General features: G+C 45.6%; 1 protein-coding gene across 3 annotated transcripts in view; it reads left to right on the forward strand.

Moving 5' to 3' along the window:
• Positions 1-18,717, forward strand: part of MAP3K15 (mitogen-activated protein kinase kinase kinase 15) — a 115,753-nt gene that overhangs the window by 45,467 nt on the left and 51,569 nt on the right. For all 3 annotated transcript variants that reach the window (XM_059385745.1, XM_059385743.1, XM_059385744.1), the window contains exon 7: positions 16,965-17,135. In XM_059385745.1, the coding sequence (XP_059241728.1) occupies positions 16,965-17,135 (171 nt within the window). The remainder of the gene's footprint in view (positions 1-16,964; positions 17,136-18,717) is intronic.

Raw genomic sequence — 18,717 nt, forward strand, 5'->3', positions numbered from 1 at the left:
CAGCATCGGCAGGACAGCGCATGTGTTCAGGCTCCCGTGGCTTTGGGAGTCTCCTCATGCTCATGACGTCACGTCTCTCTTTGATAGCGAAGCAAGATGTACACGCAGTGAAATGCATAGCTCTTAAGTACACAATTCGATGCCTTTTGATAAATGGACGCACCGTGTAAACACCACCCCATCTCGATATAAAACATGTCTACGCCCTCAGAGAGCTCCTTTGTGCTCCTCTGCAGGCGATCCCCACCCCTTCGTAGGCAGCTGCGGTCGTAACAGCTGTCCACATAGATGAATTTTTCCTGTCCTGGAACTTCATATAAGTGGAATCACAGCGTACTCTGTTGCGTCTGTTTCCTTCACTCGGTGTCGCATGCACATTGTTGGCTTGTCAGCAGCTCGGTGATTCCTGTTGCTACAGGATAGTCCATTGTACAGATCGGCCACAACTGAGCTCTCCTTGGGGCTTGTTCTCAGTCTGGGGTGCTGAAGAACAGTGCTGCTGCAGAGAGGCTCGTGCGTGGCTCGTGTACCTGCACGGCACGTTTCTGTTGGGTACGTAGCTGGCGTCCTGCTCTGGTGGATCCTGGCGAACAGTGACAGGATTTCTATTCGTTTCGATGTATAAGGATTGAATGAGTCACCACTGGTGACATTTCCTGGAAGAATGCCTGGCACACCATAAGTGCTATTTAAAAAAATGGTTTGTTAAGTAAAAACGAAGAGGGCTATTGAAGTGAATCGCCACCGTGTCTTGTCCCAAACAGGGTAGAGGTAACTATTGTCGAAACGGAACAGTCCAATTGCCATCCACTCGATGCAATAAAAGAGAAAACCAATTTGTGAAATGGAAAACTGGTATCTAAGGGAAATGGGTGTGGCAGGATGAAGTGATGCCAAGACCAGCGCCTTTCCAGTTTGGAAGCGGAGTAGCTGGGATGCCCGCGCCGGAACCACGTTGCTCTCGGACGGAGGCTGTCTTCCTCCTAGGCCCCGAGGAGACAGCGGCTCTGTCTTACAGTCCAGGCAAGGTGTCACCATATTCACAGTCGACTTCAGCACTGTGTACGGTTTTGAGAAACTTCATGGCATCACCTTCTGTCTATAAAGGGGAATATAGCGACGGACAGATGATTTTCCTGCATTGCAGGTGACCTTTACTGCTTAGGAAGGGGAGCAGATCGTGGCCGTGAATTAGTTATTAAAGCTTGGTAGTCATGAATGACATTTGAGCCTCAGATGGCAAGGGCTGTCCATGACTAGAAAAGCTGGCTTGAGCATTCAGAAGCGTGTTCAAAGCTGCTTCAAGTCTGCTTTGAGCCATGAAACTGCTTGCCACTCGGTGGCGTGGAATCCTGTAGGAGTAGTTTCCTCGATTTGCTGTTGTTTTCACAGCCAGGACTTGATTAGGTACGCAGCCAGAAGAACCTGACCAGGGATCCAGGCAGCAGGCAGAAAGCTAGTCTGTAAGAAGAGTACTTGAATCACAGTAGAAGGTTAGGAACACGACTCGCCTGCACAAAGTAGTTATGTTCTCGTATTCTACTCCCTGCGTCTTCGGGGCAAGACTGCCAACTCCAGCAAAACACAACTCCTTCCTGAGTTCCTCAGATTGTGGAGGGGAGGCTGAACGCATGATGTGCTGGTTGGAATATCTGATGTGTCGCTCTATAAATAAGGGGAGGGATAGAGGAAAGTCCCCTGTAGTGCCTAGAAATGCGTGCAGGGGCGACCGATGAGTGTTAGAGAATCCAGCCGGTGCCAGGGAGGCTGCAGTCTTGTTCCAGAACCTCCAGCAGTCGGCTCACCCTTAGCCCCTGGGGCTGTCCAGCCACATCCTTGCCCGGGTAGAGGGACACACATCCTCAGGAGGGCCGTGTGGGCTCCTTGTTCCTGCCGTAGCCACCAGCATCCTTTTCTGGGTCTCTTCGGTTTCTGTTCATGGTTCGATCTCGCCATCCTAAGTTGTGCATTTCTATGACCATTCTTTATTGGGTACTAGTCAGAAGTAGCAAAATGATGACCTCTCCCTACTTGTATAGTGTATCGGTCTCCGGGTCACTAGAATTGTGTGGCAAAAGGGGAACACACATTTGTGTGATCATTTTCCTGGCCGTGAAGAGAAGCACAAATCTTGTGCACTGAAAAGTAGTCATCTGGTCCACACCCTTCATGTTATTTTATTTTTTAATTTTTTAAAAGATTTCATTTATTTATTTGACAGAGACAAAGCGAGAGAAGGAAGGAACACAAGGAAGTGCAGTGGGAGAGGGAGAAGCAGGCTTCCCGCCGAGCAGGGAGCCTGATGTGGGGCTCGAACCCAGGACCCTGGGATCATGACCCGAGCTGAAGGCAGACCCTTAATGACTAAGCCGCCCAGGCACCCCCAAACCCTTCATTTTAGGAGAAAGAAAGAAAGAAAGGCAAGGGCCTAGGATCTAACGGCCGATCAGTGAGACACACAGTGCTCTGGACACACTCGTTTAGTAATGTCACGGCATCATCTGTGAAACTCTGCCCAGAAAGCTTTCTCTTATTTCCGTTTCCCGGAAGGACAGCCAGAAGAAATCCTGGGCCTCTTGGAGCTGTAGGGCCATCTTTTTACATGTTCTACTCTGCCATCTATGCTGAGAGCATAGATGGTAGCTGAAGGCTGAAGCCACTTTCATGATATGTATTTTTTATACGAGAAGACCAGTTGCAATGTTCTTCTGAGAAATAGACCATCTCCATACATTCTGAACAGTGGCCTTGCCAATAATACATGTTTTTGCTTTTGAAATACTTAACCCAAAGGACTTAAACTGCTTCCATCAGTCCTCTCCCCAGCCTCCTTGGGCCCAAGAGAGCTTCCTTTTCTGACCAATTCCTGCTTCGGTTCTCTCCCTTTTGTCCCCACATCTCCTGACTTCTGTGTCAGGGGAGTCCTTTGTGCTGAAGAAGACCGCTCATGAGGGTTTCCTAAAGTTAACGAGTGATGGAAAAATACAATCACACAGGATGCACACACACTTAAACAGTTTAAGAGATACTTCAAAACCACTCTGCTAAAGAGGAACCCTCCTACACTGCTGGTGGGAATGCAAGCTGGTGCAACCACTCTGCAAAACAGCATGGAGGTTCCTCAAAAAGTTGAAAATAGAGCTACCCTATGACCCAGCAACCGCACTACTGGGTATTTACCCTAAAGATACAGACGTAGTGATCCGAGGGGGCACGTGCGCCCGAATGTTTATAGCAGCAATGTCCCCAGTACCCAAACTATGGAAAGAACCTAGATGTCCATCAACAGATGAATGGATAAAGAAGATTTGGTATCTATACACAATGGAATACTATGCAGCCATCAAAAGAAATGAAATCTTGCCATTTGTGACCACGTGGATGGAACTAGAGGGTATCATGCTTAGCGAAATAAGTCAATCAGAGAAGGACAACTGTCATATGATCTCCCTGATATGAGGAAGTGGAGATGCAATGTGGGGGGCTTGGTGGGTAGGAAAAGAATGAATCAAACAAGATGGGATTGGGAGGGAGACAAACCATAAGAGTCTTTTATTTATTTTTTTAAAGATTTTATTTATTTGACAGAGATCACAAGTAGGCAGAGAGGCAGGCATAGAGAAAGGGAGGAAGCAGGTTCCCCGCTGAGCAGAGAGCCTGATGTGGGGCTCGATCCCAGGACCCTGAGATCATGACCGGAGCCGAAGGCAGAGGCTTAACCCACTAAGCCACCCAGGTGCCCCCATAAGAGACTTTTAATTTCACAAACAAACTGAGGGTTGCAGGGGGGAGGGTATGCGCTATGGTGAGTGCTGTGAAGTGTGTAAACCTGGCGATTCACAGACCTGTACCCCTGGGGCTAATAATACATTATATGTTTATTTAAAAAAATTATTAAAAAAAAACCACTCTGCTGTTCAAAACCCATAAAACTGTGGACTGCATTGCCGTGGAAGAAATGAGGATAATGGTAATGAGTGAGGTGGGTTTTTATAACTGCAATTCCAGTATAGCTAACATACAATGTTGTATGGGTTTCGAGTGTACAAGACAATGATCTCAGGCTTCCATCCGTCACCCCGTGTCCATCACGACAAGCACACTCCTTCATCCCCGTCACCTGTCTCCCCCATCCACCTCCCACCCCAGTAACCGGCAGTGTGGTCTCTAGAGTTACGAGTCTCTTTCTTGGCTTGCCTCTCTCTCTTTCTTTTTTGCCTTATCTCACATGCCAAATTATGAAAGCAGCCTCCGTGTCCATCAATAGATGAATGGAATCAATAGATGAATGGATAAAAAAGATGAGGGTGTGTGTGTGTGTGTGTGCGCGCGCGCACACACGCGCGCACGCAATGGACTATTACTCAGCCATCAAAAAGAAATCTTGCCCTTTGCAGTGACATGGATGGAACTAGAGAAGAGAGTGTAATGCCAAGCAAAATAATTCAGTCAGAGAAAGACAAATACCATAAGATTTCACTCATATGTGGAATGCGATGGTTTTAAGAATTAAGAATATCTTAAGTACAAAAACTTAGCACCGTGCCGGGCACATAGAAGAGGCTAAATGAATGAGAGTTGTTCTTCTGTTTCCTGACGGAGAATCCCAACCCCAGGGTTAGATCACCTTCAGCGATGGTGTCTGAGGAAGGCCTCTTAAGAAGAGCTGGAATCTAGAAGGCCCTTTGGAGTAAAATGTGAGGTGTCATGAATCGCTTCTGAGTTCTTCCAAGGAGAAGTCAAGGAAACTTTGCGTAAAATTATGGAAATGGTCGCACATGACCTGGGTCCTGCCTTGCCTCCTGTGCTCTTCCTGGTTCACTGCCCTGTCACCACCCTCCCCTGCCTTCAGTTCATAAGAAGGGCAGGCTGTTCTCCTCGTGGGTGTTGCCTCAGTCTGGAGTGTCCGTTGCTTGCCAGACCGAATCCGATGCTCCTTCAGGGTCTAACACAATGTCTCTTTCCTTAGAGGTCGGGTTGCATAAAGTACCATTACCTGCAAGCAGCGTCCTTGCTGTTACACATTCTCATAGCACCTGCTCTTTTCCTCGTAGCACTCATATTCCTGGTTCCATTCGAATATTTATCATCCCTCCCACTAGACTAAATCTGGGGCTGGGGGCAGGAGCCATGGTCTACCCGTGCCTATGACCATTGTGCCCCCCACAGAGTTGGTGCTCAGTAGGTATTCATTGAATGGGTGAATGAATGAATGAATGAATGACTCTGTGATCTGCCGTGGTCTACAGTGGGAGGAGATCTGTATGGTGACACCTGGGTCCTTAGAGTGAAGGGATTGGTGTAGTAGAAGGCAGATCTCTTGAATTTTTCTTTATATGTGCGAAAACAAGAATATCTAAGTCCTACATAGGTTGTCTACAGAAAAGTATAACAGCAGAATTACTGGTAATACCACCATCTCAGTAGGGCTTGGCCCAAAGCCGGCAATCCAGAAAAGTGAAGGGCTGCATAGGCCAGGTCAAGGTCAGCAGCGATGGGCATTTTCCTAGCGTGGGATCCCAGGTGTCAGTCAGAGTGGGGTAGGACACGAACTCAGGGGGGAACTGGTCTGCATCACCAAGGAAACCTGTGCCTTCTTGGTAACTGTGTGTTAGGGTAGGGTAACTGCTCTCACAAGTAGTGTGACAGTTTCAGTGCCTTAACACGATGAAGGTTTATACTCACTTATGCGTCATTGCAGCGTGGACATATCGTGCTCGGGCAGTCTCTTCTCCAGGTGATTGACAGTCCACTCTCTTCCCATCTTGACGCTCTGCCCTCCCTTCAGTCCCTAAAGTCCTTAAAGCCGGCTGATGAGAAGAGCGAGACCATGCTGAATTGCCAGGGAGGTGTGGGAACAGCTTTCCTGAGACCTAATTCGCCCACCATACAATTCACCCATTTAAAGAGTACAAACCAGCGGTCTTAGTATATTCAGAGTTGGGTAACCATCACAACCAATTTTAGAATATTTTCATCTTTCCTGCCCCCCAAACCCTGAACTCATTACAAGCCACTGGTCCCCCATTAGCCCTCAACTCCCCTCCCCAGCCCTCAACAGCCACAGTTTTACTTGGCGATCCGTTAGCAGTCACTCCCTACCCCACGCCCCACACGCTGGCCTAGGACACCACTCATTGGCTTTTTGTCTCTGGATTTGCCTATTCTGGACACTTTGTATGAATGGAATACTATGATAAGAGAGCTCTTCTGGCTGGCTTCTTTCGCTGAGCATCCTGTTTTCGGGGTTTGCTCACGTTGTAGCATGTGTCAGTACTAAATTTCTGTGGCTGAATAGTATTCGATCGCGCTGCTGGAACCCCTTTCATTTATTCATTTGCCAGCCGACGGCCTTGTGGGTTGTTTCCACTTTCTGACTCAACCAGAGAGGTTTGTCTGAGCCCAGGCAGGAAGTGAGGTTCGTTACTCGATAGCGTGTTTCATTGGCCAAAGTTCAGGCTCATGGCCCAACCTAACTGCAAGGGAAGTTGGGAAATGTGTTCTGGCTGAGGGCCCAGGAAGAATAATAAAGGGGTTTGAGTGAACACATCCTAGTCTCTACTGCAACTTGCAAATAAGGCGTAGAGTGGAAGCGGATCTCGCCACGTGGGATCCCTGAGAGTGTGTCATCAGGACCAAGAGTGCAGATGGGAGTACTCCTCACCACCTGTTGCTTTTGTGAAAAGCCAGCCTCAGAAGAGCCCAGCTCCCCATCCAGGCCTGCCGCTTCCCTGCTTCCCTGGAAAGCCCAGCCTTTAAAGCTGTTGCTTGGTGGTCCCAGGAGACTAGAAAAAGTTGTGATCCTGGGGGCATGGATGGGATGATTTAATAGTGGTTCTGCCCTGATACATGTCTAGGTCCTGTTTGTAGAGTCGGACAACAACCTTTCTGCTTCATTCATGTGTCTCTTCGGCTCTGGGCATTGTCCACACTCGAACCCAGGTTACCTCTAACTGTTCCTTTCACCTTATGTAAATATGAGGCATCTGGCCAGAGTAAGGCACCTGCTTCCTTGGGGCAGGTGTGTTTCTGTCACGATCTAATCAGGAAACAGAAACGTCTCTCCGTATTTAAAATAGAGGAAATTGACTATATGCAATTGATTACACGGTTGTTGGCAGAGCTGAGTAGCCAAACAGGGAACCGCGGCCCCTCAGAATTCACATTGGCAGGAGGCTGCTGCCGTCCCTCCTTTGGCTGGAGGGACACAGGAAAGAGGTGATTTGATCAGAATCTAGGAGCCGGGATCCCTTGGAAGCATTACAAGCCAGCCTGTCGGCAGGTAAGTTTACAGAAGAGACGCAGCTGTTGCTACAGCCACCACATGAAACACACCAAAACCAGGAGAACATTCTCCGGCTGCTTCTTCCTGGCCCAGCGGCTGCTTGTCCGCCCTGGTCCTGCATGGGCTGCTCGCAGCTGGCAGTCAGGTCTGGGAGCCTGAGAATCAGCCTGGGGGAGCTCGCTGCCCCAGGACACAGAGAGAAGCAGGTGGCAGAGGAACGTATCTGAGGGCAGAGTGCAGTGACTGGCCCAGCAGGACACTCACCTTTCAGAAACACTGATCAGTTTCTACATCTTTTTAAAACCACCTTTATTAAGGTTTAAGGGACAACAGACATACACTAAGAGGTACCCATTTGAAGTGCTCTGTTTGATGGCTCTGGCCAAATAAGTACGCCCGTGCCACTACCACCGAGATCAGAGACAGAAGGTTTTTATCCCTCAGAGTTCCCCTGTGTGCTTCTCTGGCAGCCCTGCCCCCATCCTTTTCCGGCCCCGGTTTGGATAATGGCGACTGATCCACATCCAGGTCACCGATCTTTTCTCTCAGAGTGTCCAAATCTGGTGTTAGGTCCTTTCAGTGCCACTTTTGTTCTTTGTTTTTTTTTTTAAATTCAGTTTTAGGGTTTCTACTAATTTGTTTTTTTGAGAGTTTCCATTTCTCTCACAAAATAACTTAATTCTTCACCCATATGTATTTATGTGTATATAAACAATATATTTATAATAGTTGTAAGTTCTTAATCAGTTTTAGTAACAGTCATTTCTGGTTCTAGTTCTATTTTTTATCTTGATTAGGAGCCACATTTTCTTCTATGCACATTTCTTAATTCTAGACATTTTATCTAGAAGAACTAAGGAGACTGAAGGATAACTTGTTTTATTTATTGTCCTGGCTATCTGAGCCCTTTCTTAGGTCTGGCAATTAGCATATATGACTGATTTTTTGTGTTTCTTCTAGAGAATGGCTGGGTTGGTCCTGGACTCCATTTTCAGCCATTAACTCGTGATTAGCCCAACCCCCACCTCTTGTCTCTCCACGACCTTTCTGGTCTTGTCTGTATTTGAGCAGGGAGGATTTGGGGCTGCTGTTCCTCATGTCTTTGGATTCGTTTTTGCAGGGACCCATGACCGAGGGCTCTGATAGTGCGTGTGGTATCTTTCTACTTTGGGCCTCTCCTGCACTGTGGCTGTCTTGGCAAAATACAGCGGGTGAGCTTGCTGCAAGAGGAATCTAACATGAAGCAAAAGGTTTTTGCTTGGGGACACTTCCAGATGCCGTTCTGTCCCATCAGCCCATGCTTTCGACCAAAACTTTGCGGATTTTCTCCTTGTCCTTGTGAAGCTTCTCTGTCAAAGACTCACTCTTCCATTTGGCAGTACCTAGAGCAGGTCCCCAACATGCAAGCTGTCGTGATTTTGGCTCACCTCTGAGAGCGTTGTCGTCATTCTCTGGAATGAGTTAATCAACCTCCCCTTCCGTACGGTTTAGGGAATTGTCCAGGCTTGGACTGTTGCCATGGGAGTGGAAGGACTTTCTCGGTCTTGTGATTGGAAGCAGGCATCTCTTAAAAGGTTTTTGATGGGCCACCTAAGACAGCGTTGGTCCTAGAAAGGACTCTGGTCTAGTGAGACGTTTTATGGGTTAATTCTGAGAGCCTGATTTGGAGAAAGATTTTTTGGAACTCTCTCCCACCCTATGAACTTTCTCTTAAAGACGCATGATGTAGGAGAGACAGAAAAGCAGACAGGATGCTTCCTGACATGTGAGAGCTCTTGCCCACTGTAGCCCGCAGTCACCTTGTAAGGTAAGCAAAGTCAAACATGATTTACATGTGAAGATCTGAGGCACAGAAAGGATAGTAAATGCTATGAAAAATAACCAGAATCTAGCTGTAAAAGTTCCCAGGCCAGGGTTGTGGTTTTTTTTTTTTTTTTTTTTTTTTTTTTTTTAGTTTGGGTAGCTTACTGCACAAGTAATAAATATGTTTATATATTTTTGCGAAAAACTGGGGGTGGGGAAATATTGAAAGCAATTGTCCCTTATAAATCTATTCTCTAATCCTACCTGTGTTGCCGAAGTTCTCTCTCTCTGCACTTTGCTGTATATCTTTGCAGCTTTCTGTGCATTTACGTAGGCCTCACTATGTCCCGCTGCAGGATTTCGAGAGTACAGGGCCGTGTAGGGGATGCTCTGTCATTGTCTGTGCTCGTTCAGCCATCAGTGGATGAAGACGGTTTCGTGTTCAGTGCGGTTCAGTTTGCCATCCATGTAATAGACATCGGTTGAGCTCCTAGAGATGATAGAAACTAAGTAAAACTATTAAAACAGGCTACGGTGTTAGGGAGGCTGGTGGGGCAGATTACATGTATAAGCTGAGTGCTCAGAAAAGACTGGTTTTATGAGAGAGTGACATGAAGAAAAAAGAGAAATGGATGAGGAAGCACACCATGTAAATATATTGGGGAGGAACATTCTAGAAGGTTCCAGGGAACAACATGGAATGGGAGAGGCTTGTGCAGCTGGAGCCGAGTAGGTGATGGGGAGTGGATAGTGCAATTAGCTGCCAAATCTTCCAGAATCTTGCAGGCCACTGAAAGAAGATAGGTATCTGCTCTGACTTGGGAGCCCTGCTAGGGTGTCTTGTCAGGTTTGTTTTTGAGCTATGACTGATATATAACATTTCATTAGTTCAGGTGCATAGCATAATGCTATGACACATGTACGTTTTATGTAATGATCATAATAGTCTCTTTAACATCCATCCCTATGATAAGAACTTTTAAGCTCTCTCTTGGGAACTTTTTTTTAAAAGTAGGCTCTGCACCCAACATGGGGCTTGAACTCAAGACCCTGAGATCAAGGAGTCACACACTCTACCGACTGAGCTGGCCAGATTACCCCATGGAACTTGCAAATCTATAATACAGTGTTAACTGTGGTCACCATGCCATGTACTAAATCCCCAAGACTTGCATATTTTATACATGAAAGTTTATGCCTTTCGACCCATTTCACCCCCCACCCCCCACCCCCGGCAGCCACCAGTCTGTCCCCTGTATATGTGAGCTGGATTTGGTTGGGTTCGTTGCTTTTTTAGATTCCACATGTAAGTGAGATCATACAGTGTTTGTCTTTCTCTGACTTACTTCACTTAGCATAATGCCCTCAAGATCCACCCATGTTGTTGCAGATGGCACGAGTCCTTTCTGTTTAGGACTGATTCTGGTTGTGTATGTGCGCCACACTGTTTACTGTTCATCTGCGGATGGACATTTGGGCGGTTGCAGGTCTTGGCTGTTGTGAATAATGTTACAGCAAAAGTGGGAGTGCAGGGGCCTTTTAGATCAGTGTTTTCATTTCCTGTAGCTAAATACCCACAAGTGGGATTCCTGGGTTCTATGGTAGCTCTATCTCAAATTTTTTTGAAAATCTCCATATTGTTTTCCACAGTAGCTGCACCAGTTTGCATTCCCACCCACAGTACATGAGGGTTCCCTTTTCTCCACATCCTCACCGACACTTGCTATTTCTTGATTTTTGATTTGTTTTGGTTTTTATCTTAGCCTTTCTAACAAACGAGAGTTGATGTTTCATTGTGATTTTTGAATTGCGTTTTCCTGCTGATAAATGATGTTGACCATCTTTCCCTGCGTCTGTTGGCCTTCTTGATGCCTTCTATGGGAAAATGTTTCTTCAGCTCCTGTGCCCGTTTTTTGAATCAGACTTCTTCTGCTATTGAGTTGTATGAATTCTTTATCTATTTTGGATATTAACTCCTTGCCAGATAGAGGATTTTCATAGAACGTTTTGAGTAGCAGAGTGACACAGCCTGACTTAGTGTTTAGCTAGATCGCTCTGACCACTGTGTTGAGAACAGATTGTAGAGGAGTGAGGGAAGAAGCAGGAAATGACCGTTACTGGGACCAGGGTAGGAATGGTGGGGGTCATGAGGAGCAGGCCACTTTTGGATATAGCTGAAAATAAAAGCCAATACAATTTTTGGATTGAATAAAAAGTGCTAACAAAATGAGGCATGACTCCGAAGTGTTTGGCATGGAAAACAGGAAGAGTAGATCGGGCGTCATTGAATAAGGTGGAGAAGAACAGCTTTGATGGAACAATGAACGGTTGAGTTTCGGACACAGCAAGTTTGCAATATTAGACATGCAAGTGAGATGCTAGGAAGGCAGTTGGATATGGAAGCCTGGAGTTCATGGGAGAGCTCTGGGCTTGAGTTAGGAATTTGGGAGTTATCAGAATGTGGGTGGTTTGAAAATGAGGGACACTAGATGGGATCGCGAAGGGATCTAGTGTAGTTTCTCATAGAGACGAAGGTCCAAGGCTTGGCTGAGGACCCCTGCTCCAGTGTTAAAAAACTGGGAGATGAGGGGCACCTGGGTGGCTCAGTGGGTTAAGCCGCTGCCTTTGGCTCAGGTCATGATCTCAGGGTCCTGGGATCGAGTCCTGCATCGGGCTCTCTGCTCAGCAGGGAGCCTGCTTCCCTCTCTCTCTCTCTGCCTGCCTCTCCGTCTACTTGTGATTTCTGTCTGTCAAATAAATAAATAAAATCTTTAAAAAAAAAAAAAAACTGGGAGAACTGGGAGATGAGGGGCACCTGGGTGGCTCAGTGGGTTAAGCCTCTGCCTTTGTCTCAGGTCAGGGTTCTCTGCTCATCAGGGAGCCTGCTCCCCCCCTCTCTGCCTGTCTCTCTGCCTACTTGTGATCACTCTCTATCAAATAAATAAATAAAATCTTAAAAAAAAATTTTAAAAAACTGGAGATGAATAGGGGCCAGAAAATTAGACTAAAGTAGAAGGAAAATCAGGGTTGTGTGGTGCCCTGCAAGGCAAAGGAAAGTGGTCCAAGGAGGAAGGAGTGCTCAGCTGTCAAGTGCGACTTTGTAGGTCAGGCAAGACGAGGGCCAAGAAGTGATCAGTGCTTTCAGCGGTGACCCAGGCCTATTGGGTCCAAATATCCGGGGTAAGACACGCTGATGGCTGGATCCCATCTCCAGAGAATGATTTAATTGGTCTCAAGTGCAACATCAATGCGGAGGTTTTTACAGTTTCCCAGGTGATTCTAATATGAAGCCAAACTTACAATCTCCCATCTTAATTCATATCTGTCTCCTTTTTTTTTAAGATTTTTATTTATTTATTTGATAGACAGAGATCACAAGTAGGCAGAGAGGCAGGCAGAGAGAGAGGAGGAAGCAGGCTCCCCCTGAGCAGAGAGCCCGACGTGGGGCTTGATCCCAGGACCCTGAGATCATGACCTGAGCCGAAGGCATCGGCTTAAACCACTGAGCCACCCAGGCGCCCCAATTCATATCTGTCTCTTAATGTGTGAAATGGCTTTATTGTCAGAAACCTGTGTTGCTGGACTGATTAAACATGGGTTTTTATCTATAGACCTATCCGTGTATACTTCGGGATCTGAGAGTGATAAACAGATCTGAAAACTGGTGATTAAACACTAAAGGGATAAGCTATTTAGCACCTGTCCTAAAGTGGCTTATAATCCAAGAATCACTTTGCTTTTCATTTTTTGCTAATGTTTGGTGTTTGTCTTTTTTTTTTTTAATCCTAAGAAGACCTTTTGTTTTGAGTTACAAGGGTAAGTTTCAAGCTAATGAAAAACATTCAAGGGAAGTGTTGCTGTAAATGGTCCAAAGGAAACCAAACAAATCTGAACCCAGATCAGTAATGAAGCATGTGGAAGCGTTAAGTACATTCTTCTCAGATCCTGAATATTCCACACCTCAAAAGTTGGCTCATAACAGATACAGAAATTTTGTACCTCATTCAAGTTTTAATCTTTTGTGTTTTCCTACCACAGACCGTAGACATTATTTAAATGCTCCAGTAAATTTGAATTGGGTTGGTATCTGTTGGCTCTTAAAAATGAGACGGTATCATGGGTGGGCTGTTCATTTAGAGATCTGGTTTGCAGGCCGGTAAAATTGGATTCTGTGGACAAAGAGCGTCGAGATCAAGTATGTAAGAACAAGACCAATGTAGACAATAGAAAAAGTTAGAGTTGTAATACAGGCTTAATTACGGCAGCTTTCCAGAAGAATGCCAAGTGTCTAGATTAGCCCTTCTCAACCCAGGTTGGGTTCCACAGAGAATTGAACGCTAAGACCTTAAGGCATCTATTGTATCAGTTGAATGAACTCTAACGCATCCAGAGAATAGGGCTATCTGAGTACCAGACTTGGGAGAAGGGAGAAAACAGTCACTCAGATAATAAAATAATTTTCTCTGGAGCTAAATACACTAGCAGATCCCCAGTTAAGGAAAGCTGTTTGAGGTACCAATCTGCTGTCCCGAACGATACAGTAGTTTTTCTGAGGTACAGGTCATCCAGAAAGAAAGCATAGAAGAGCCTTTTGTAAAATTGCCAAGAAACTAAAAAGAATAATATCTTTATTCATTTATTAGAATAGTTGTTGGTAAAACATATATAGGAACACCTCGTACAAATCCCAGCAATGATTTTTTTTGAACAATATAATGTGTATCCTTCCAGACTTTGTGCACACGAACATATATGTGACTAGTGTTGAGTGCAAAGAATGGGATTGTGCTATTCATTTTGCTCAGCAGTTTTTTCCATGAACTTTATGGAAATTCTTCTATATAATCACATACAGACTTGCCTCTTTCTAAGGGTTGCATGATACTCCATTGTTTGGTTGTTACAAACTATATTTTACCATTTGTATGTCAGTGGACATTTGGGTTATCTCCAGTTTTTCACTGTTAGGGGCAAAGCGATAATAAACATCTTTGTGCAAAAATTCTTGAATAAAAATATATAGGGGTTTTTCTATATTACAGATTCTAGAAGTGGAATTGTTGAGTCAGGATGGATTTTGACTTTTTTTGTTTTATAGAAATTTCGAACACAGTCAAAAGTATTGTGTGGAGCACTGGGTGTTCTATGCAAACAAGGAATCATGGACCAAACACTACATCAAAAACTAATGATGTACCATATGGCAACTTACATAATTTTTTAAAAAGTAGGAAATAATACAGGGAACCCCCATGTATCCCTCTCCACTTCAGTACTTACCCCTGCATAGCCTACACCCTAACACCAGAAGGATTATGAAGTCAAGACATTCCATTTTATCCGTAGAGATTTCAGTATTGTCTGAGGGACAGTTTTACAAAATGTAGTCATGATTATGTTTTACCTCAAGATGAACAATAATTCCTCAGCATGCATGTTCACATTTTCCCAGTTACCTCTCTTTAGTTTGATGTTTATAATGGATTTGTTTGAGTTATGATCCAGACAAGGTCTGTACGTGGCATTTGGTTGATAAGACCCTTAAGTCCTCTTTGGTGTAGAGGTTTCCTCTTCATCACTGTAATATAGTTGAAACGTTTCAATCGTTTATAGTTACTGTTCTTCCTAACACTCACATTGTCTCCTCTTTGGCCAAAAACTGATTCTTGTTGGTTCTGCAGCCTTTTTCATACAAGCTTAGTAGGTTCCTCATGTCTTTGTAGTAAGATGTTGCAGGATCATGATAGACCTGTCTGGAATCGGCCGTTCCTCCATGGAGTCCTGGCTCCGTGTAGCGAGACATGGTATTTAGAGACCCTAGTCAGGCCTTGGGGGTTCTCATTGCTACTGAGTTGGTCTTTGTTTTAGTCCTTTTAGGTAAACTGAGCTAGGAAAACCACTTGGTGAATTCATGCTGATGTTCCAATTCAAATTTAGGACCATAGGCTTTTTACTGAATTTCTTGGATTTTATATATCTCTGGTTCTTAATGATATTAACATCATTATTTTGTTGTATTCTTTACTACAAATAGGTGATATTTTCAAAATACCAGACCATTATTATCACTAACAATAGGATTACTGGAAACTATTTAAAATTTCTTTGCATTTACATTTTCTTCTTAGGTTATATGCTCTTAAGAAAATATGGTCAAATTGCTGTTTTAAAAAAATCACATGAATTAGTTTCTCTTTTGTGGGTGACCCATCAGCCACATGTGGAGGTTCATTTGTTTTGTTTTGTTACAGCCACAAATTCAGATGGTGTTTTAGGAAACACTTATATTTTTAAAATTTCATTTTTTTATAATTGTGTAAAAAAATTTCCATAGTTTCCAAGACGAAACCAGAGAGGGAGACAAACCATAAGAGACTCTTAATCTCAGGAGACAAACTGAGGGTTGCTGGAGGGGAGAGTGGGTGGGAGGTTTGGGGGGCAATGGGTTATGGACATTGGGGAGGGTATGTGCTATGGCGAGTGCTGTGAATTGTGTAAGACTGATGAATCACAGACCTGTACCCCTGAAGCAAATAATACTAACATTATATGTTATCAAAAAAAAAAAAAAAATTCCGGGACGCCTGGGTGGCTCAGTTGGTTAAGCAGCTGCCTTCGGCTCAGGTCATGATCCCAGCATCCTGGGATCGAGTCCCACATCGGGCTCCTTGCTCCGCAGGGAGCCTGCTTCTCCGTCTGACTCTGCCTTCCACTCTGTCTGCCTGTGCTCGCTCTCGCTCGCTCTCTCTGACAAATAAATAAAATCTTAAAAAAAAAAAAATTCCATAGTTTCAAATTACAAAAAGTGAATTTCTTTTTGTAAGAAAAGAAATTTTCTTACAGAAATTTCTTACAGAAATTCACTGTTCCTGTCTGTTTATTTTTTTTCTCCCTCCACCTGTTGGTGGTCATTTTTATTCCTTTTGGTTTATCCTTTCATTTTGAGGAAATAAAAGCAGGTACATATCTCTATTCTCATGCCCCCTTTGCTTAAATAAAAAGGTAGCTTTGTGTACACAGTATTCAATACCTAGCTTTCTTGTCTTAATGATATATCCTAGAGATCACTCCTTAGCAATAGTATATAGAAATTACTACTCTTTACAAGTACTTACTCTCTTACATTAGAAAATGAACATCGTTAGCCGTAGTTGATTTCCTCAGTCTCCACAGCTCTCAGGCATTTGCTTCCAAACCTTCACAGGGAGACATAATATTTCACAGCCACAAACTCAGGTTATTTGGTGGGAAAGATTCTTTTAACAGCGGTCTAAGGAATCCACTACCCCTGTGGAAAATGAAAAATTTTTCACCATATAATCTAATAAGCAAGAAGACTGATTTTTGAATATAGAAACAATTTTCTAAATTTTCTTCTCTAGTGGACATAACATGAGACCAGGGGACAGGAACTGCTAGGGTCTTGGCCTGTTTGAAGAGAGCAAGCCGTCTCAGGTCAAGACATAAATTTCTCTTGGCTTTCTGGATTTGCAGGCCCTGCTGCTTTTCCAAAAGAATCTTTTGTCAGATTGTGTCGTCATCACAATTCAGGCTTAGCTTCTGAAATCCTTGCTGTTCGTCTAGCTACAGGAGGCTGCCGTGTTATTTTTTTTCTCTTGCGGACACATCAGTCTGCATTTGCTTCCATCCACAGTCTAGGTCTCATTGAGAAAAGGGACCAAGTGGGGGCTGTGTGTGACATTGTGAGATTTAATGGTGTGAGTCTGAAGCAGTTGCTATATTTGAACATGAAAAAATGAGCTAGATTTTGTGCTGCTAAAACACAGCATCCTTCTACCAGCCCTTCACAGAATGAGCGCATGTGCTCCTGGGTCCTAATTCAGACATGTGTGATCTTTCTGCACAAATCTCTCAGGAGAAACAGTCCTGGCGACCGCGAGAAGGCTCTGCAGGTCGTGCTCCAGATTCTGCAGAGTTGTGACCACCCGGCCCCTGACATGTTCTGCCTGTGTGGGAGGATCTACAAGGACATCTTCTTGGATTCAGACTGCAAAGATGACACCAGCCGAGACAACGCCATCGAGTGGTAAACCTCCCTCCTAGTCAGTCAGGGTTACTGTATGCCGGCAACTTTTCTAGGTGGTGGGGATAAGGACACAGCAGACATAGACACAAATTCTGGCCCTTGTGGCCCATGTGGACCTTGCATGGCTGGTAAGGGAAGTCAGACAAAGAAATAGAGAAGAACCGGATGTTACCTGTTGATGAGGGCTCTGGGGGCGAGCTCATCAGGGAGGGAAGGAGGCTTGAGAGGAGCTGGAGGCAGTCTCTGCTAGGGTGGTCAGGGAAGGTGAGTAAAGATGTAAAGGCAGTGAGGTGAGCCTTAGAGAGAACCGTAGAGAAAGTGTTCCAAGAATAGGGGCCAGCAGGGGCCAAAACCCAGAGGGGGATCTTCCCAGGCATGTTTAGGGATGGTGGGGCATGAGTGAGGGGACAGTGGCAAGAAACAGGCGAGGAGACCCTTGAACTCTGAGGGAGATGTGACATCAGCGCGCTCTGAGCAGAGCAGGGACGAGTTCTGATGTGCATTTTCACCAGTGCACTCTCACTGTTATGCAAAGAATACATTTTCGGGCGTGTATCAGCTATCGTTTGCTGCATAACAAATACATCCAAAAGGAATGGCTTCAAAGAGTGGTTTCTAATTTTTCATGATGCTGTGCATTAGGCAGGCCGCTCCTCGGCTGGTTCCCCTCCTGATGTGCTGGGCTCACTCCTGAAACAGAGGTCAGCTGAAGGCTCAGCGGGGCTGGAAGGTCCAAGATGGCCTCCCACACGTTTGGCAGCTGATGCTGGGTTTGGAGGTGCCCCTCTGTTCTCTGCCTGTGGTTCGGACCCTAGCCGACGGGCTTTTGTCAGGCGGTGGGCAGCATTCTCAGAGAGTGAAGGCGGAGGCTTCGGCTCCAGAGCTCCCGGGAGGGCAGTTGTGCCACATGCTCTTGGTCACACCACAAGCAAGTCACATGGTTAGCCCCGATTCAAGGGGGTGGAGAGATGGACTCGAGCCATGGCGGGGAAGAGTGACAAAGGCACGTGTGTAGTGGGCTGAGGAGGAGTCGTGGCTATTAGACCACCCAGCACAAGGGCCAGGGCAGCCGTAGGGAACAGCTAGGAGACGACTGCGGTAGTTCAGGGAAGAGCTGGTGGTAACTTGAACCAGGGCGGTGCTGATGAACATGAGGAGATGCCAGAAGCTGGACGCGTGTGGAAGGTGGAGCCCGTAGCTTTCCTCACCTGCTTCTGTCACGGACGCTCTTGACATGGCTGCCCTGCTCTCCGTTCTGCTTCCCTTTCCCTCTCCTCCTCTGGCTCCGTCCGGCTCTGTCCTCTCCCCTCTTCTCTCCGTCCGCTCTCCTCGCTGGTGACCCCTGTCACTCCCACACCTGGAACCGATCTGCAACCCAACCCGTGCCCTGAGCTTTGGCCCCCCGGCACCCCCTCTTTGTCCCACCTGAGGGGCAGCGTACCCAAGGCTAACGTCCTTCTGTCCGCCCCACGTGGGGTGGCTTCCAGGGCCTTGTTTTCTTACTACCACTCTTCAGCCTCTTCTGCTTACATCTTCTGTGAATGTTTGCCGACTTTCACTCACTCACCTCCTGACGTGCTCG

Source organism: Mustela nigripes, chromosome X (assembly GCF_022355385.1).
Source record: "Mustela nigripes isolate SB6536 chromosome X, MUSNIG.SB6536, whole genome shotgun sequence".
In the NCBI taxonomy this organism is placed as follows: Eukaryota; Metazoa; Chordata; class Mammalia; order Carnivora; family Mustelidae; genus Mustela; species Mustela nigripes.